The following is a 21,484-nucleotide window of genomic DNA, read 5'->3' as shown; positions in this document are numbered from 1 at the left end:
TCTATACTTTATTAGAACCAAAAATGCTATCTTTGTTCATACAAGTGATTATCCCGGAGAGGTACGAGGCAAATAGGAGCATGCTCAGATTTTCAGGAGAGAGGCACAGGCAACCTGCCTTCTGTCTCTGCTTTCCTGAAAATATCACCCTCTTACTCTGCCTTCTAAGCCTGCAAAATCCCGGGTTCTTCCAGATGTTCCCTCACCTGTTCGGATATGAACAAACCAAGCAATCTGCTTACCCATACATTCTGTCACCCATCCCCCTTCCTAGGCATTGGTGACACTCATACTAGGAGCCCTGGGTTACTCTGTAAAGTTATTCATTAGTAATTTTTGCTTCCTGGCTATATTAGTGATTGGATAGCTGTGGGACCTATGGTGTCCCACACCTTTTCCAGTTGGAAAAGGGTTTAACAAATCACATGTTGAACGGGTTCCTGTTTGTGGACAGGCTGAGTTCTCTGGAGGATGGGTAGCATCATTTACTTTGGTAGTTGCAGGTTACACAGTCCTACCTGGTAAGGCACTTGACGATGTGGATCAGGAGGGCACAAGTTGTTTGCTCTATGTGTGGATATGTTCATGATCTGGTACCTGAGCCTTGCTCTAATCAAAGACTTAGGTTATAGAGGCCATGGTATGACAGACACTCCTAAGTCCATCTCTTCTTGTCACACAGCTAGCAAAGCTTCCCACATACATGAAGGTTGGTATGCAAATGTCAGATTTCCAAATGGTTGAGGTGGAATACTATCACAGTCAATATTCATTCACTTTCCTAAAATAGGCTTCTCTTTGTTTCCAGAAGACTCATGGCAATGATGATCTGAATGCTTCTATGACATCTCAGCAATTTGAAGAACAATCCGTGAGTGACATTCCTTACAAACTAATACTGATGTCAGCATTGAAAATACTTCTTACCAACTGTTCATATTTCATTGCTTCCTTATCTTTAAAGTATATGGCAGGCTGCCCACCTATCGAAACATATCTTGTAACTTCTAGCTGGAAGAAATTAATTCAGGTTTATTGATTGGCTAGCCTGGAATAGATTTGTCTAAAAATACACATAGTAACTATGCAACTGAATTTGGTAGAAAAGAGGACAAAGCCTTTTGAAGCCCTCTGAAACTTTGAAAAGAAGCTTGTCAGGGGCTGCTGCAGCCACAGGATCAATCGATTGAATGCCTAATGAAGGAATAATAAATCATTCCGTCTGTCCCCTTTGAAGAAAGGCAGAAATTTGAACTCAGTCAAACATTGCATGGGATTCATACAATTTGTAGGTATTCAAAAAATAGATATGTGGCCGTAGCCCATGACAGTTGATTTCCTCGTGAGTGAAATGACAGAGCTCAGGGGATGGGAGAATATGAAAACGCAAATGGAGACATGGAGAGTAGAGACTGAAGAGTGAAAGCGAAATGTGCCTGGACCAGAGAGCACAGAGCTGAGATGGTCAAGTGTGGGCATGGGGACACAGGTAAGGACACCATAGTGCCTGGTAGACTGCAAAGCTGAGACTCAGGCTAATGATTGATGACATTGTAGCCCATGTGGAGGAGGTCTACTAGAGTTGGTGGGGATTGGTGGGAATATTAATAAGAGGTGGGAGACATTCAAGAGCTGAGGTGGATATTTGGGCACATCTTTGAGGGAACCAGCCACATCTTCCTCTCTTCATTCTATTTCTTCTCCAGTGCTTCATCCTCATTTTTCAAATCAGTTTATTCCAGACCCCACTCTGTGTGTGTGTGTGTGTGTGTGTGTGTGTGTGTGTGTGTGTGTGTGTGTGTATGTATGTATGTATGTATGTATGCATGCATACCTGTGCACCGGGGTGCACTTGCATATTATGCACCTGGAGGCTAAAGCGGGACATCACTTCCCATCACTTTCCACTTGGTCTTCTGAAGGAGAACCTATCCCTGCACCAAATGCACATGTTTTCTGCTAGTCTGGAATCCAGCCTATCCTCATAGTCCTCTTGTCTCCACCTCCTGAGGAGCTGGGTTTGCAGATATGCATAGAATATTTTTGGCTTATTATCTGGGTGTTGGGACTGGAACCACAGTCCTCATAATTACACAGCAAATGCCCAATGGCTGAGTCATCTCTCCAGTCCAAGTATACAGTTTTATAGTAAGAAATCTCACAATAAATAAAGGAGTTTAAGGGTTTCAGACATAGACGTGCTATCCATATAATTGTTGGAAAGTTCATCTTGTGATTATCTCTGAAATAAAATAAAATACTATTGGGGGAAATGTAAAAAGAATTGTCTAATAATGCAGTCATAGCCGTGTCATCAAATCAAATTATTTGACAGCTGGGGCTCATAGTTGACCAGGATGACTTTTGTCTTTCCCTATTAGAGTAAGCAGTGCAGCGTCTGCTTTCACATTTCAGACTTCGATGCCTTTTTCTTCTGTGCAGACTCTTGGAGAAGCTAGTGATTGTGTGAGTCACCTCCCCAGCCCCTTCGCATACCTCCTCACCATACACCTGAAGGAAGGCCGCAACCTCGTGGTCCGGGACCGCTGCGGTAAGATTGGTCGGTTGTGTGTTTGCTCGGTAGCCATAAAGGCCTTCTCTGTGACCTGGTATGAAGGCTTGAGTTAACCAATGTCCATCCCACATTGACTAGAGAGGACCTCAACTCTTATACTGGACCTCCAGCCTCAGACTCCTCCACACACATTGATTGTGCGTTATTTAAAAGTGATACATGCTGGATTTAGGGTACACACTAAAAACCCTATTCAACTTTAATCTCTAAATTATGTCACATTCTGAAGAATTTTGGACTAGGACTCACTTAGGAATTTAGAGAGGAAAACAATAAACATTATTTGTCAACCAGTTTTTGACTTCTGAATAAATAACAAATAGAAAATTTAAAAAGAAAGGTGATTTTTTTGGCTCAGAGTATCAGAGATTTGGGTCCAAGTTGCTCTAGCTTCCTCTCACTGGGCCTCAGCAGAGGCAGTACACCCTGGCACATGGTCATTAAGGGTATTCATGTTGCGATAGATAATGAAACAGAAGAGGCAAAATTAGGAGTGGACTGTGGAAGAGATAGCCATCAAGACACAGAAACATGGAATTGTTCCTTCCACTAAACTTTTGTCAGCTCCAAGCAGGATACTAAACTTTGAAATCCCACACAAAAGGTATAAATGCTGGTATCCTTCCAAGAAGAAGTAATAGTAACAACACATAAAGCTATTTTAGAATGAAGTAGCTGTGATAATTTATATTTGGAATATATCAAGTAATCCAGAAAGATAATCACCAGGATTTACTACTTTATTGAAAAGAGTGAATGGATTTCCAGATGACGCCATCTGATGTGCTGATTGATGCAGATAGCCTTCACAATTCTTCCCTCCCACAGGATCCCACAGGATCCCACAGGATCCCACAGGATCCCACAGGATCCCATAGGATCCCAGAAGATAACTATCATCCCCCTAATCACTCTCATCTATTTCTCTGTTCTTCGCTTGCCTTTCTTACATGTCCCTATACGTTTCCTATATATGTATATGTATTTAAATTAACTTGAGATCACAATAGCCATATTGTTATGCATTAAGGTTTGCTTTTTACTTTAAAACACATCTTCATGATTTTCCATGGTTTTCTGTGCAAATATATTATCTCTCTTTAAACTCAACACGTTGCTTTATATCCTCTGCATGTATGAGTCTCTGAGGAAGCATGCCATCCTTTCTGTGTTCCTGGGGCCCGACTTATGGATGCCATCTGTGATCACTGTGGCCTAGCCTCAGTTAAGAGGAGTGAGCTATGCAGCTGGACAGGGTGAACCGGTAGTACCTGTTGGGATCTTTGTATTTGGCTTCTGACCAGCTCCTGACACCTGCCACTTAAGCTCTTCCTGTCTGGCTTACTGTCCGTGCTGTCTGTTCCTGTTTGTCCACACATGCTTGGCTGGTCCTTGTGTAACATCAATGGACAATGGAGCATCGATCAGTCCTCTGCTATCTTCATGCTGCTGCAGCTCCTGGACTGATAGTATACCATCCAGCTTCCGCTTCTCACATCTGCCTGCAAGCCTGAAGCATGGCTAGCTCACCTGCCACACACATTCTTCTCCTAGTCACCCCACCTCTGCCCCAGAAACCTTCCTATCGCCTCTCCACGCTGCTTTTATTTGTGCTGCCCTTTCTTCCACACATCTGCCCTCACCTACCTGGCTTCTGTTGGTCGGAACTGTGTGAAATATATCCTTTCTCCTTATAAAAAACTCTCTTTCTGTCTCTTTCCATCTGGAGTTTTCAAAGCATGATACTGCATTGTATTCACCCGTAAAAAATGTGTTGTTTATTCAGTTCCACAGTTTCTTATCTGTCATCTGAGTCCCTTGAGTTCTATAGCTGTCATAGACATATATCTCTCATGGTAATTTCATGAGAAGGGCCACCTAGATCTTCATACCTGAGATAACATTGGAGAGATGTGATCACTAGTCAATACAAAGTGACCACTTACAGATGACCTGACTCTGGACCTGCTAAGTGTTCCAGTGACTGCTTCTGTCAAAAAAGACTACTTTCGGGCAGTGGTGGCACATACCTTTAATCCCAGCACATGGGAGGCCCAGGCAGGCGGATTTCTGAGTTCGAGGCCAGCCTGGTCTACAGAGTGAGTTCCAGGACAGCCAGGGCTATATAGACAGGGCCTGTCTTGAAAAACAAAAAACAAAAACAAAAAAACAAAACAAAACAAAAAAAGACTACTTTCAAGTGCATTTTGTGATGACCTCCTTAGTTGTTAAAGAGCATTCTGGAGAGAATGCATTTAACTTTGAAACCTGGTACACGCACACATACTATGTATAGTTTATAGTATATACTGTATATTATATGTTATATAATATACATTATTATATGGTATATATCATATGCTAGATATGATATATAAAATTTTTGGAATTCCTTTCCCTCCAAATCTATGACTGTGGGACAGTCATTGGCCCTGGATGATTTTTGTGAGCCAACTGCCCCTTTTCTGATCTTTTTGGTTCTCTCTGTGTATGTGAGTTCTCTAGCTATCTAATGCTTGATACGTCATACTAATACCACTGCACATCCCTGTACATTGGTCAGTGCTCTTCAGTGATGATGAAACCATTGCCGTGTCAGTGAGAGAATGGAACACCATTCCATGCACAAGTACATGTAAGCTATTTTCATACTTTGGTGTTTTTAATTTCTGTTGACCCATATTTATGAGGTATTATGGTTAAGTGTGTACAAATATATGTAATGATCATATCTGCAGCATTGTCTTCTACATCACCTTAGACACTTCTCAGCTAATCACGGGGAGAACTTCCACTGTCTTTTCTGTTTAAAATATGTTATGCATTAAGGTTGGCTGTAGTCACTCTACTGGGCAGCACAACCCCCAAACTTCTTGCCCTGCCTAGCTGTACCATTATGGCTGTGACTAGCCTCTGTCCCACTCTCTCCCATATTTTTCTTGTCCTGTGGTAGCCACCATTCTATTCTCAATTTCTCTGAAATTCTCTATATAAATGAGAACATAGAGCATTTACTTTTCTGAGTCTGGCTCATTTCACTTAACATAGTGTTCTTCAGGTTCATCCTGTATCACTGAAGAGCATGGAGTCATTATTCACAGAGAGATGTATATTTGTATTTTCTTTTTAATTAAATGCTATAATAAGTTCAATTTTTAATTTGAAAGTCAAAATAAATCTAACTGATCAGATACTAACATTCAGTTATGGTGGGGGCTTTGCAATGTATTCAAATGCTTTAGTTATTCCATTAGCTCCAGGGATCAGCTAGAAGATTGTTAATTTTAATGCAGTTTCATTTTGTAGGTTTTGGTGACAGAAGTTATTTTTCGTGAATCACTGTTTTTCACTAAAGAGCTCAGCATTTGTTTTGAATTTGGACAAAATCATTCCCGCTTATGAAGTTTTCTGTCTAGATGTAGGTTGTCAAACAGTTCATACACAAGACCCACTATTAATTATTTTAGGATTCAAGACCCACAAGTGATAGCCATTTAACGGTAAGCCATTTAACAGATACCTATAAAGAATACATATGCAAGTGAACATAGGAGTATAGTAAAACTGCATTAACATAACTAAACAAATAAATACAAACCAGACATTGGGATGGATTGAACCCAGGTACTTAAGTTTGCTGACCTCTGTCTACAATATTCTGACCTAAGGTTTGGATTCTTCCTCTCAAAACAGCCTTTTGAGAGCATAGTGGCTGCAACCACTGTTGGAACAAAGCAGATGTATTGTTAAGCAATCATCTAGACTTGAAGTTCATGCTTTTAATAGAACTGTCTTGGGTAGTAACTCGGTAAAAAGAGAAAAATCGTGCATGAGTGTCTAGAGATATTAGGCAACCAAAAGCCGTCTTTTTGGTATTTCTCCAGGGCAGTGGGGTGAAAACTCAGTTTCAGGAGAATACTGCTCAGACAACATCAAGAAAGTACAAAGCTTTCTTGGAGGGTGGTCTTGACCCACCCACAGGTGTCAATGGAAGAGGAGCCTCCCAGGCACTCCAGTGCCTCTGCTGGCCGGGGCTGGGAAATGCAACCTGCTGATGTTGAATCTTTTGCATCTACTTTGACCATGTTGAGATTTTTCTGGGATGTTTTTTATGAAGTTTATTACTACACAGAGTTGTCATGTGTTCTTTGGAAAGATTCAGTAAGGCACTGTGGCTCAGAATGCTGACCAGCTTTAGTGCTGGTGTCCTGTGGCACACAGCTGTTACCCAGGACCAGCTTACCTGATGCTGTCTGTCTTTGGTACCTCCCTCTCTCCCCTTCTCCCTTCTATTTACCCATCCTATTCATTCTTCTATCCCTCTCTATCCCTTCTCCTTCCTCCATTCCTCATTTTTATCTCATAAATGTAATTATGCACATAAGAATAGTATCATGTGACACCAAGAGCTTTAATTACATAGCTCTAGAAATATGGACATAGACCAAAGATTGCCTTGGCAGGGTTGCTTCTAGTGTAGAGTTTTCTTTGGATTTCTAACATGTCCCTCTGACCACACCACAGTATCTCCAGCAATGGGCATTTTGTAGCTAACTAAGGGATTTCTGTCCTTTCTTTCTTTTTTTTTTGGCAGGCAGTTTTGCTCTCTGCAGCATGAGCTTCAGATGCTGTAGTCTGGGCATGGTCTTGAGCTCACTCTTTTAGGAGAAGCATCCTGGTCATTTCCCACTCAGTAATTGTCTGTCTCTGTCTGACCTTTCCCCTCTCCTTGTTCTCAGCTATCTTTTTACAACATTTAATTTCCTCCTTTTATCCCCATGTTTCCATCTTACTTCTGGTCTGGAGAATTGCGTCTGATGTATTGGTTTCAAGTGAAGAGGACTTGGCCTTTTTTATTGTTTTGGTATGGCCGTAGCTTAGTGTTTTGGGTCACTGAGATTTAAAGCTGAATGGACATAACACGAGTATTTATTTTCAGTACAACTGCTTCGTAACTTGGATGATGGGTGGAGCCAGACCCTGCCTCAGTTTCCCATAGAAAGGAATGTATGTGACTGCGGTCACATTTGGTATCACAGCTGGTAGAGCACAGGACAGCAGCCTTACCTTCCACACTCATAAGAGCTTGGAATATCTAGAATAGATGAAGTCTCTTGGCCCTGGTAAAACTCCCATCTCATGCCCTCTTATACCCCACATCACTAATTTCTGGAAATTAACATTCTCCACTTTAAAGCTTGTTTTCCCTTGATTTTGGGGCTAACCAGTTACTACAGTCCACAGCGGTGACCTAAACTAATACTGTGTTGCTGGTGCCCTCTTCTGGCTACACGTGGATATTGCAAGGGGGAAAAATGAAATTCAAGGTAACAACTGAGGGCCATAACCATCACTCCTGCTATGTTGAGGGCTAATAGATTTTTGGGATGTCATTACTCATGATCTCTATTATAATAATAATAATAATAATAATAATAATAATAATAATAATTATTATTATTATTATTTATTGTGAGTATATGTATATGTGTGCTCACATCAATGTTCATGTTCCCATGATGTGTATAGACATATTAAGTATGTGGAACTTAGAGGACAACTGTGGCAGTCAGTTCTCTCTGTGTACTGGTTCTAGGGATCGACCTCAGGTCATTAGGCTTGTGTGGCAAATATCTTTACCCGCTGAGCCCCCAAGTTTTAATATTACAAACTGTGCTTCCTTGAATGTGCCTTTGTCTTCAACTGTATGTACAGCTTTGGTCGTAGCTTCTTTGCAAGTCAGATTTGCATAGATTTCCTCCAGCCCCATGATCACCAGACTTGCTCTGTGTCCTTATTACCCAGGTGGCAGTTTGCTCCTCAGAAAGGCTTAGTTTTGCCAGAAGCAATGAGGTGGCTCACTTCTGTTACCTTCATTGACCGTAGAAGAACTTTATTAACTGGGTAGAGGAAAAGCCTTACCATCTGTTTGCTTAAATCAGTGTTTGCATCAATAATTTTGGACATTTAAATATGTGTGTTGACATTTGGTCTTTCATCTTTGCAAATCCTCTTCCATGTGGAATGGCTGCTGCTTCTACAGTTTGCAGGGCGTGTTCACAGATGGGATTGTGAAGTGTCGGTTGTGCAGATGTTGTTAGTTTTCACTTCCTGTTCTGAAGACTACCTCCTTCCATTTCTACATCTACAGAGGCTCTGGTTCCCTGCAGCAGTCACATTGACCCATATATCTTTTCTGTCAGATTTTCTTTCTTTTTTCCATTTTCCATTTGTATCTTTCATCTGTCCCCCTCTCTCTCTTCCCTCTTTTTTTTTTTTCAATTTTAGGATCTCAATAAAAACTTAGCTTCCCCCCCCCCCCAAAACAACCTTTAGCTGAACAAGGAGAAATATTTCTTTCCCTAAATGATTAGATTGCCTCTTTTCAAAGACTATACATGCAATTGCCATGCATTCTAGTGGTGCTTTCTCGGCTTTAGCTAGATTTCTGCCGATGAGCTCTTCTGTGCAAGAATCAGGTGGGCAACATAGTGTGACTTCATCTATACCACCCACTTTTTGATTTTGCAAACTCTCAGCTCTGCTTCTCACTGGAATACCTTCTCTGAACACCAGATGGCATGAGATCCTCACTGTGAATGTGCAGCAGGACAAAAACTATGGGCTGCTGTGTCAGAAGCAAACCTGAAAGCTTGCTTGGATGCAAACCCCATCCAGTGCTGTGGGTGACTTCCCTCATGCCTCAAGCTTAGTAAAACAGTTAAATAAATGAACACAGCTGAGTTAGGAATCTGTTTCTTTGGGCTCCCTTCCCACCCTGCATAGATCCCATAAGACATGCTGGTTCTAAAAACCTTTGTGTTTTCCCATTTCTGAGGGCTCACCGGGGACTGTTGGTGCTTGGTTTTGTTTTGAGACTACAGCATGTTCCTGCCATGCTTGGGATGTTTGGTGCTTGCCACTCTGTTGAGCCAGTTTCCACATAATCCTCTCTCAGTGCTCATGAAGGACCAAAGAAAGTGAGTCTCATCTGCCCCCTGTGTTTACTGCACCCATCTTCTCCACTGACTTGAATTTACCCTAGTATAGTTTTTCATCTGCTTGTGTGGGGATTCTTTATGTTGGTGAGGCTGGTTGTTGTCAGATATGGTGCAGTATGTTTTTGTCCCCTGACATACTCCAGGTGTCTTTTGCTCATTTTGTTCCGTTGTCTATTGTACATGTATGTTCTGCTTGTATGTGTGTGTGTGTGTGTGTGTGTGTGTGTGTGTGTGTGTGTGCGCGCGTGCGTCAATATCTTTATGCCTTCTCATTTTACTTGGAACCTTTGTTTCCAATGTTACAAGGATGGTCATGCATGAGTTTTACAGAAGTTTACACATATGCATGTGTTTGCTTGCCTATGAAGAAAAGGGATGCAGGCGTTGTCTGCCTGGCTATTCCACCAAAGCCCAACAAGTTAAAGCCTGTATTTAACTGGCTTACTAAATTTACTAAAATTACTGAATCCATATATATTGACAATCTTTTAACTATAAAAAGAGTTATGATAGTTGTATCATATGCACTTATGCATCATGGATATAAAGGACATATATATATATATATATATATATATATATATATATATATGATCTAGATGTTTTAAATAGCTTTTGAATGTTTTTGGCTCATTAGAAATGGGTTAGTAAGGCAAAATCAAAGTAGCATGTTAAAATGTTTAAAAATTGGTTTAATTTAAATTTATTTTTGTTCTATGTTTATGAGTGTATGCCTTGTATGTTTGTATGTGTACCTTAGGCATGTCTAGAACTCATGGGAGCAGAAGATGCTGGAAGCCAGAAGAGGGTGTCAGATTCACTTGGAAATGGAGTGGTAGATGGTTGTGAGGTGCTGTCAGTTGAACCCAGGTCATCTTTCAGAGTGAATGCTCTTAGCCACTGAACCATCTCTCCCCGTCTCTGTAAAACTGTTATGCAAATAAAATGATAGGTACAGGATATGTTGTAGCATAGGCTATGGAGCCAAAAAAAAAAAAAGGGCAGATTAATGGTGGAAAAGAGATGAACTTGAAAGGGAATCCTGGTGGTAAAGGGGAAGAATTCTCAGAAGGTAGAGACAGGTGGTATGCGATGTGGCTGGAGGAACCTTATGGGCGGTCCTCTGGCTAGGAGAATCCAAAGGCCCCAGAAAAGCTCACTGCTGATTTTACTGCAGCATTGACAAATTCTATTATTTACCTCATTCAGGTTTTTTTTTTTTTTTTTTATGAATTTCATAAACAGTTAAAGGAAGTTTCTGGTAAAAACAAGACTTTCAGATAATTAATTCTGCCATAAGTTTATTCCTGGGACATTATTCAGTCAATCAGTAGATGTCCATGTGCTTACTGTTACCATACATGCCTGTGCATTCCTGGAGGCCGTTGTGTCTCAAAGGCCAACCAGGGCCAGAGCTTGCTCAAGGAGCCACTGGAGTTTTTACACTTAGGCAATCCCCTTAGAGGAGGGAAGTTGTTCCCACTCAATTAGGGTGGATACATTAGCCAGACGTGTTTTAAGGGCAGTGGAACATTGAGGAGAACACAGCTCTTCTGGAATTGAAAATGGGAAAGCAGATTCCAAAAGTGGATAGCTACAGGTTACAGAAGTAGCCAGGCCCGGGACATATCTGCAGATGGGTGTGTTCTCAGGAAGACCCCTGGCTCAGGATTCTTCTGAACCCCTATGCTGTGTAAGAAGTGATTCTTCATTTTTGTATGGTGAAGGACACTGCTCCCTGTCTTTCTGTTATCCCTCTGGTTTCTGAATGGAACTGTTAAGGATGTGGTGTGCAGTCATTGTTCTGTCTGCATGACTCCATTAGCTGCTGTTGGACACGGGCTCCTATGCAGATGCCATAACTGACATAGTCCCCTCCCATTTTATTTATCATCCTGGAAGTTGTCTTGTTTTGTTTGTTTGTTTGTTTGTTTTTTGTTTTGTTTTTTGTTTTTATTTCACCAGCCTCAAAGACAGAACTCCCAGACCCCAGCCTGACAGGCTAGCTTTCCAGAGTACCCTGAAATCCTCAGTGAACTACCACTGGGATTTTAGATAAAGAAGAAACCACATGACCATGGGGATTTAAAACTTTAAATTTTGAATATGGCTATTTCCTTCCCCAGAATACCTAAGAGTGTTTCAGAGAAGTTTTCCTGAGTGTATGGATTTCTGAATTCCTGAATAAAGAATTTAAGATTACATTTTTTTCTTCCCATCTCCTTAAACAGACTGTGAGAGAAAATTCCATGCCTTCAGAGATAGCAATAAAAAAGCTTTATAGGAAGGAATTAGTCATGTGAATTACCTTGGACATTAAAATAAAGTAAATGGACATTAGATCTACATAAATGGTTATTTGCTCTCCCGTTTTTAAACGTAACTGAGTAGCGATGCTAAAAATAGCCCTTATGAAGGAGGAGGGAGGAGGAAGGAGGCATTCTTGGTAACTTCTAGAGCTGGCTATCATTAAAGTAGATTGGCTTGTTTGTTCTCAAGGGAATCCTTTGAAACAGAAGTTTTTCGCATTACAAAGGAGAATAGTATAGTGTAAGGAAATTGAGCAAATTATTCAAGATTACACAGTTACTCACAAGATGTTTATGCACTAACTTCAGCATTCCCTTGTGTGTGTGGGACCCATAGGCATATATGCCTTTTTTTCTGCCAGTTCAGATACGGATGGATTTAATATTATATTTATAGAGATTCCAAGCATTGTTTTCTATATTCATATTATTTTATAAATACCTTCTGAGAAAGTTTTAAGTTGTATTTATACTGTTGTAATCTATTAGTGAGACTTTTGTTTAATATGATTAACTATTATTTTTATTTTGTGTGTGTGTCTCTGTGTGTACGTGTGTACACATCCTGTCTGTGAGTGTGGTTTCATGCATGCTGAGTCATATATGTGCAGGTCAGTTGACAATTTGTGAAAGTCACTTCCTCCGTACTGAGAGTATGAGGGACCAATTGCTTCAGGCTTGTGCAACAAACACTTTAATTCACTAAGTCACCTAACTGGGCCTGTTAATAGGGTTTAATATTTCACTGTATGTTTTAAATTTTCCAAGCAAGAACATGGAGGAGCCATCTCAAATGGCTCTGGTGACACACTCCTCTCATTGTGCAGAACACCAATTTAGATAACAAGTATGTCTGGGTAGTTGTTTTTTTATCTTCTATTTTTAAAGGCATTTGTGTGTGTGTGTGTGTGTGTGTATGAATTTGGAGGTCCCAGGTTGATGACTGGAATCATCTTTATACATATTTTAATATAATAAATATATTTATATATGTATATAATATATGCATGTAATTTATTGGTTATATAAACATATATCAATATAAATAATACATATACCAGTATATATTTATTATTTATATATATTATATTCTTAAATATATTTATTTATTACAATTTATAATTTATTATAACAAATTTAATGTATTTATTATAATATCTATTTAATATATTATAAAATCAATATTTATTCTTATTCTTTGGTAAGACCCTTTAAGTAGAACCACTGCTCACACATATAATTCGTCTCTTCTGGGCTGCCTGCTCTTGTTCCCTCAGTCTGGAACTGTAGATAAGATGCCAGGCATACCCTGCACAGACCTGGGTTCTGGGGATCTGAAAGCATTTCTCAGCAGGCACTCTACCTACTGAGTCTCCCTGCTGGCCCCTCGCCCCCATGAGGTTCTTAGGATCTGAGCTCAGCTTTCTAGTCTACTGCCAGCCCTCGACTCCCCTACTGCATTGGGCCGAGCTACCAGGTGTCCTTGCTTTGTCCCCCTTCTCCTTCATTCTAAATTATAAGCTGCTGTCAGATTTATATGTGCAAAGCCTGGCTCTGATCACTTTACTCTCCTCCTGAGTGAACCTAAATTTCCTTCCTCTTCATACTAAAATAACTCCAGATGGACCCAAAACGTAAGTATAAAAAAAGAAAATGTACCAAAAAAAAAAAAAAATCAATGGGAAGAAACATGGCTGAATTAATATAAAATCTTATAGCTAAGTGGGAAAATGCTTCTAAGGAGGACGTGAAAGTAAAAAGGCAGAAGTCAGACCTTGGCTAATTTCATTAAATAAAATCAAAAATAACTTATGGCCAGTAATAACTCGTTAAATAAATTCTGACAAGCTGTATAGCCTGTGAACAATTTCCATAAGGAAGCATTTGTTCCAGTTGTAGCCAGAAGACGAGCCGAGCACACAGAAAGATAACAAAGTAATTCGAACAACAAGCTGATTGACAAACACAAATAGATGTCACAAGAGCGGGAAAGCTACAGAAAGGGTTGAAGAGAGGGGCAGAGAGAGGTTGTTCCCCCCCCCCCACCTGCTAACAGATTAAAATAAAGGTTTAAAAGATTCAGTATTAAGGAATACAAAAAGAGATGGAAACATTGTTTGCTCAGAGCTTGTTGAGTTAAGATTTACCTTATATTTATTTATAGGTTGGTGTATGTGTGTGTGTCCATATGTGTTATGTATGTGTGTGTTCTGGGTGACAAGAAGTTTTGGATCCCCTGTGAGCTGCCCCAAGTGAATGCTGAGAACTGAATTGGGGTCTCCTGCAAGAGCAGCAAGCTCTCCCTTCCACAGAGCTAACTTTCTCACTCCTATGTTTGATGAGCTTTAGAAAACAATTTTATAATGTCTGTTAGAACCCGAAGGAGCCTCTGTCATGCTTCCTGTGTTACAAATTTGCTATAGAACTGGGAGTCCAGGATAGATATTGAAGCCTGCCAGTTGAACTCCTGTCCACAATAAGTAAAATCTCAACTACTTGCCAACACTAATACAGCACAGCAAGGATGTGTTTAGTTGCAAATGCACCAGGAGGTGCATAGTGTTGGTGTGACCCAAGTTTCAGGGCATATTACTTGAGAAAAATGCAATCAATTAAAAATGATTCTTATATTTTCCTGTAAAACACCCAAGAAACTGCTTATGGATATCACACCAGACAAATGGGATCAGGGACCAGTAAGAGGATGTGGACTTTTGTTTCATATTGTACCTTTCAAAGTTGTGGGCATATGTTACTTTTACTTAAAAAAAAAAAATAAAAAGGCTGAACAGGAAATAAAACACCCACATTTCTTGCAGAATAATAACTAAGCCTTTATTGTACATGCTTAGGGCCCTTTGGTGTCTGACTTAAAACAGCCTGCTATAATCTATTTCTATTCTTTTTTTTTCTCTTCAATTTCCGAGTTCACTGAAGTTCTTGCTTAACAGTATAACTCTAATTACTTTTGGGGTCTCCCCTTTGCTCCAATGACCCCAGTCTTTGTCCTTGCTTGCTAACCAGGTTGATTTTCACTCTTGCCTCCCTAATTTGAGCCCTCACTGACACGTGAGGTAGGAACTATATTTCCTACCTACTATTGAGCAGAACTCCACACCATGTTTATTTCTTTTGACCCTTAACCCCGGGGACCACATGCTATGTGGTAGGGTGCCCTTGCTATCAGATGCAGAAGAGCAGGGTCCTCTGTTGATATGTCTTTGCAACACTTAAGGTATCTAGCAAATAGCCAGGCTTGGAAGAGACTAGAAGTATTTGTGGTCTGGTGGCATGGTTGACAGGTACGTGTGAAGGGACAGTGAGTGTCTCTAGGTTAGTGGGCCTGAGCAGGAGCAACCATGATTCAAATAGCTCTTAGGAGGTGGATGTAGTGCCTCTCTTCTGCAGGAATTATGGCCAGCTACCAGTTTCTCTTGCAGATACCTCCATCCCCAGTATGGGGTTAGTTCCAGTGTCTTTGATGATTCTGTAATCCATGGGTATGCAACTACTTTATATAGAATATTGTATATAAACTGCCATATATGTGTGTGGGGGGGTTATAGTAGTATATGTATGCTATCATAAAAATTCTGTATAACCCTACATGCATTTCTCTTCATATTTTGCTTCATCTATAGATAACTTATACAATATCAATGCCATGTAAGTAGATAGTTGTGTTGTGTGTGGGATAATGACCATGACAGGAGTCTGTACTTATTCAATAAGGATGCATTTCACATATTTAAAAATATGTTGTCCCCATGATTAGTTGAATCTGTGAATGTAGACATTCTGTTATGGAAGCTACAGTCCATCTAGTGTGGGAGAAGGAGACTGGCCCTGGGCCCTAAGTGTCTCGGAGCTCTATGGAGGCACAGCCTGGTCTCTAGTCCTTGTGTCCTTCTCCACTAAAAGTATCAACTACCCTAAGAGCCTCTTTGTATAAGAAGCTCCCAGTGAGGAAGGTTAAAGTCCGCCCATTCAGGTGTCAGCTTGGCATTTGTATAAAGTGGGAGTCGCATTCCTGAGCTGCTAGCCCCCTTTCAGAACCTGCCTAGTTGAGATGCCACTTCCCTGACAGTCAGGCACTTAGGCTCAGAGAGAGAGAGAGAGAAAAAAATCACCATGTGCTCCCCCCTCCTCACAAATTTTCTCTAACAATTAACACTGCACTAACTTGACACCCTCTTTCCTTGTTTGGCTTTGTAAACCCTGGTCCTTTTTTTCTATTAATTCCAGACATTAATATTTTCTTTCATGCAACTGCCGCCATTCACCCGTGAAACAGTTTGAACATTATGTAGCTGTCAAGATGCTTGGGGATTACCCAGTATGCCTTGCCTGTGAGAAAGTGACACCACAGAGGCCGAGTTTTGAGATGTTTATTTTGAGAGTACGCTGACAAGCATGAAGGTCTGATCCCAGAGTGGCAATTTCATTTAATTAAAGGCCTCTTTTTATTATAGTTCCCCCCCACACTTTTTTTATATATATATATCAGGATGATTGTTAAAGCCTGACTAGCCAGAGGTGTTCTCTCAAGCTGCTGAAGGAGGGGTGAGCAGATGCTCACTCACCAGTGAGAATTCCACTGAGTGGCTGTGAATGCATTTATTTTTACTAGCCCTCAAGAACTGTTCAGCATGGGTATGTGTTTCAAATGAAGGCTGGGCTTCTGTTCCTGTGCTGCCAAACTGTAGATGGTAGAATTAGACACATATGATTTCTGTAGATTATTTTAATTTCTTTGTTTAAAGTTAGTGCTCTCATATTACACGGATGCTAACTGAGAGCTCCTGCTTCGGTAAAGCTATTGATATCCAATAACGTGTACTGTCTCGTTCTATAGTAATGCCACCTCCCATTCAAATAGCTTGGGAACGTATTCCACTTATTTTCAATGCTTTTGGCTATGAGAGCCGCATGGAAAATTTAAAGGTGCCTAGGCATCAGACTGTTAAGGAATGATAGTTCTTAATGACACGTGAACATTTGCAGCAAAGTAGTAGAATTAATTTATGATATAATATTTGTAGGTAGTATTGGATTGATTTTCATAACAGAAATTCACTTCAGTGAATATTCTTGGAGCCTGTCTGGGGCCCTGAATTCAACAGTAAGTCCTTGCATGCATCTTCATAGAGCTGGGTTTCACGACGGTGCACAAAGCCATAATTTTCCAAGGCACACGTTTTATGTTAGTAGCATCTTGAGCAGGCCTTCCCTGTCTCCTTGCTGACTGTTCATTTTCTCTTGTTTCTTCACTGATCTGATACAGAGTAGCAAGTCTGTCCTCAGCACGTTAGACGATACGCACATTCGTGTAACACACAGGCACAACACACAATTCATGTATTATGTTTCCAAGCTTATTTTGTTTTAATCTGAGAAATGTGAAGGAGAATCTACCATCAGGTTTTTGTTTGGGGATGGGGTTGCATCAACTCCAGGGATATTGTTCATTCTCTTTGGCATCCATTTCAAAGCTCCCCAGGAGGGGCCACTAGGGTCAGCTGTGTCAGCTCTGAGGCCAGCTGAGGGCCCGGCTGATGTGCAGTTCAGCTGGCCATGGGTGCGGACAATGTATGCAGCTTTGGTGCAGGTGCGAGGAGGCCTCAAAGAATGCCCACTCTGTTGATTTAATCTCTATGCTCCGGATTCCAGGCTGAGTCCCCTCACACCATCTTCGAATCAGTGGTTGCAGAGACTGGTTTATTTATTATGATTATATCTTAAGGGATAAAAATTTTGTTGAATCAACCATCTGCTAAATATTTGGAAGTGACTTCGTTCCCTTTTCATGGACTTTATGCTGATCTTAGGAGGGACAAGCATCTCCCCAGGACTCCTGACACTGCCTTGATTTTTTTGAATTTATTTTGTGGGCAGTTGAGGGGTGACATATGCACAATGAAACCACATAAAAAGCTCAAAGAGCCCATTCATATTCAACTACTAAAAGATAAAATGGAATTAGTCATTTGCCCTTAAATTGTAGCATTTCTCCCTTCCCATGACACCTCTAGAATTTCCCATTCCTGCACAAAGAGACACTGATCTCTGTGTGTTCTCTGGCTTGCTTTGGGCCTGGGGACTGTGGGGAGAATCTTGACTTGTTAGAGATGCTAGGTTTTTACACGTATTTTAAAACTCTGTCTTGTTCTCCTTTTTTTTAAAGGCACAAGTGATCCGTATGTGAAATTTAAGCTGAATGGGAAGACACTGTACAAAAGTAAAGTGATATATAAGAACCTGAACCCAATTTGGGATGAGATAGTTGTGTTGCCAATACAAAGTCTTGATCAAAAGCTACGTGTGAAGGTAATAATCCAGACAGCTTTCAGCTCTCAAACCAGCTCCTGTCTTCAAAATATTTATTCTTCTGTAGTTCTCAGGCCTCCTTAAAATTAATTGCCTCAATTAATCCCTCCATGATGCTCTGAGGCCTGATTAAAATATTAATACTGTAGGAGGAATTTTTTTAAAGACTCTCTATGAAATTGTGTTTCCCTCAAATCAGGGTGATACATATGCTACAGAGTCACCATGTACTGTGTAAATAATGTCCCTATTGGCTATATTTAAACTTACTTAGTGGGGAAGAATTATTACTGGCCCTGAAGTGGTGACAAGTGTAGGCACTGTTCTCATTAGAAAGAACTTTATACGTAATAGAGCTACAAGCTACCAGGTGTAAGCATCAATTACTCCAACATCTGGGTTAAAACTGTAGGAGTTGAGCACAGAATAGGATGGCTGTACAATAGTTGGCAAATTTCTATTTAATTGGCAGATTTGCTCACTGTGGAACATGCTAAGCTTTAATGAGAGGCCAATTAAACTACAGAAAGAGTCCGTGGTGTGTAATATTTTGTTGTATTTGACCCCTGCTTCAAAAGTTGTTTTTGCTTTTGTTTTGAGCACGGTTGGCAAAATAGGCATTTTGCTTCTCTGTATTGGGTTTGCCTATATCTTTCTTCAGCTTCACTGTGCAAATTATTGTAATGATTGAAAGATGGATTTCAGAGTCTCCAGCCTATTCTGTATGTTAGTAATGGATGAATCCAGCTGGTTTGAACCTCCCTGTGTGCTAATGCCCAAACCCTTTTCTAGGTGTACGATCGAGACTTAACCAAGTCTGATTTCATGGGTTCTGCCTTTGTCGTTCTCAGGGATCTTGAACTTAACAGGTATTGTATTTTTACTTTGAATGATTATCAAGGAGTTTTTGGTTGAAACCCACATTCATATTAAATGGTGCTTATTTAGATTTGATTTTTAAATATTGAGGTCAATAATTTAACTATCTGTTTTTATATGTTAGTGATAGCTCAGGAAGATCAGTGAACTAATGGTAAATTTGATCATGTCAGAGTTTTTTTTTCCCCCAGAAAGTTTATTTTTACCAAGTGTGGTTCTCTATCCACACCCTGCTCCCCACAAATATTTCACCATATCTAGTCCTTATGCAGAGGTAGTGGGGCCCTTACCATAAGCTCCTGATGTATGTACTATCATATTGCCAATTAGTGTTAAAAATCACATGCTGTGTTTTTGCTTGTAGGACTACAGAACACATCTTAAAATTGGAAGATCCAAACAGTTTAGAAGACGACATGGGAGTGATTGTGTTAAATTTGAACCTAGTTGTAAAACAAGGTGATTTCAAGAGGCATGTAAGTGTGGACCTTTCTGTTTAAACTCTCCATGGTGACAGCTTTCTGGGGACTGTCCAGCAGACAGGATGACTGTCAATCGTATATTAAGGGGGAGGAATAAAACATTTGCATCTAGTATCAGTGTTTATATTATCTTTCATGAACCATAGGACAGACAACCCAGGTAATGAGAAGTTACCTGGCTGACTTAAGGTATGGCTAGGATTGCTATTAAACTCAGAAAATGTTTTGCCTGGATAAACAAACCCTTGGAAATGTAGTTTTCTTAGGTATCAGAGTTTCCCTTTAGTCGGTTTTAGATTCTGGATGACTTTTATATATTCATTCGGTGATATAATAGGTTCCCAGAATTTAATGCTTACATCATGGGTTCAGAGGTGATCAAGTGTCCACTAAAACCACGTCAAGGCCTTTACCTTCTTTACTTGCTGTTGCTTCTAGCTTCTGACTTTTCCACCGTGTGTGCATTTGTGAAAAGGCAAATTTTAATGTTCGCTCATCTACCCCATGGAAATTTCTCCTTAGCACACGCTATAGTGGCGGTGCCTGCACCATCAGCGAAGCATTCGATTTCGTTACGATAAGATAGAAAGTCTGCTCTTACAAGTAAACATACTGATGAAAATTATAATCTCATTTTCATACTCATGTATTGCACATTATAATTTCGATAATTAAAATAAGAACACAATGTGTTTGATTACAATTTACTGAAAGATTAAAAAAAAAAAGCTAAAGGAGTGACAGGAGAAAGAATATTTGTGTTACATTTGAACCTGCATAGAATCCAATATGAAAACCTGAAGCCTGTTCACAAGTTAAGCTTCTAATAATACCTTCTAAATTAAAGTAAATAGTCTTCATTTTAACTATTGCTTAATCTTTCTGTTGGAATTTATTTCATAATGAAGACAGTATCTAATTTACTAGTAAACTCCCAGAAGCTAGCTTAAAGTAATAGGAAAATTGTACTGAGAATATTTCAATTGTTAGAGCAACTAGTACACAGTAGATTTTAAAATTTGAATTTTTAAAAATAATTTACTTAAAAATGGCAGACTAAAATTCTACATATAAATAAACATACACGCTTGGGACCTCAATGAAACTGTCACTAGGATAAAGATGAGCCTTGTCATCCCTGTTCCCTCAATCTGGGGCTTATCTTTAGCTTCTTTTTGTCCTGTTGTGGTTAATTCAGAATCTATGTCCCTAGATTCACTATGCAAGTGCATAGCAGGTGGTAGGAACCTTGAGGTGGGTGCTAGGCTAAATTCAAATGTGATATGAATAAGTATTCGAACCATGTTAAGTGCCCGTGGTGGAACACTTAACAGCCATCGTGTTCTCACAATTTCTTTGGTGAGTGTTGTAAAGTTGGTTTCTCCCATGAAAATGGCCACAACTTTTGAATTTTTATACATCTCACTAGACCTATGTTCAGCAATCATACCATATTTCAACTGCATTTCAGAACCACCACGTTTGGAATTTTAAAGAATTAGCAGTTTGATTTCAGTTTGTCTCATACTGCAAAGCAATTAATGTGAGAAGCAGTTTGGGTTTTTACTTGTGATGCATCTGGAACTCTGTCTTTTCAAGGTTCAAAGAGTCTCTTCTGTCTTCATCTAACTTAGCCTGGCCCTCTTAAAATTCAAGCCCCATTTGCTGCTTCCTCTGTTGAGGTTGTTAGAATCTCTGCTTACTGTGTGCTCGCCTTATGCCCTGTACAGTGCATTATATGTACTCTGAAAGCAGAATCACACAGAGCATTGCCTGTCTGATTTATTTTACATTATAATTTCTTGATCTAAGCATTAGCAATGGGTTAATAATGGAGGGATGATTTTTTTTTGGAGCCATAAATAGTTACTCCACTTACAGGACTATCATGGTTCATATGGGTATACCAAA

The 21,484-nt window shown here is 39.9% G+C and overlaps 1 protein-coding gene across 4 annotated transcripts in view; it reads left to right on the top strand.

The window, feature by feature from the left end:
- Nucleotides 1-21,484, top strand: part of Mctp2 (multiple C2 and transmembrane domain containing 2) — a 236,585-nt gene that overhangs the window by 65,476 nt on the left and 149,625 nt on the right. For 2 of the 4 annotated variants that reach the window (XM_031386978.1, XM_031386979.1), the window contains 5 exons: nt 809-871; nt 2,443-2,551; nt 18,070-18,212; nt 19,005-19,081; nt 19,456-19,567. In XM_031386978.1, the coding sequence (XP_031242838.1) occupies nt 809-871; nt 2,443-2,551; nt 18,070-18,212; nt 19,005-19,081; nt 19,456-19,567 (504 nt within the window). Of the gene's footprint in view, nt 1-808; nt 872-2,442; nt 2,552-4,731; nt 5,211-18,069; nt 18,213-19,004; nt 19,082-19,455; nt 19,568-21,484 lie in introns of those variants that run through there. The other 2 variants (XM_031386980.1, XM_031386981.1) reach the window with 2 other exon arrangements.

Source organism: Mastomys coucha, unplaced genomic scaffold (assembly GCF_008632895.1).
Source record: "Mastomys coucha isolate ucsf_1 unplaced genomic scaffold, UCSF_Mcou_1 pScaffold21, whole genome shotgun sequence".
Classification (NCBI taxonomy): domain Eukaryota; kingdom Metazoa; phylum Chordata; class Mammalia; order Rodentia; family Muridae; genus Mastomys; species Mastomys coucha.
Note: the sequence above shows the minus strand (reverse complement) of the source record. Positions and strands in the feature narration are given on the sequence as shown.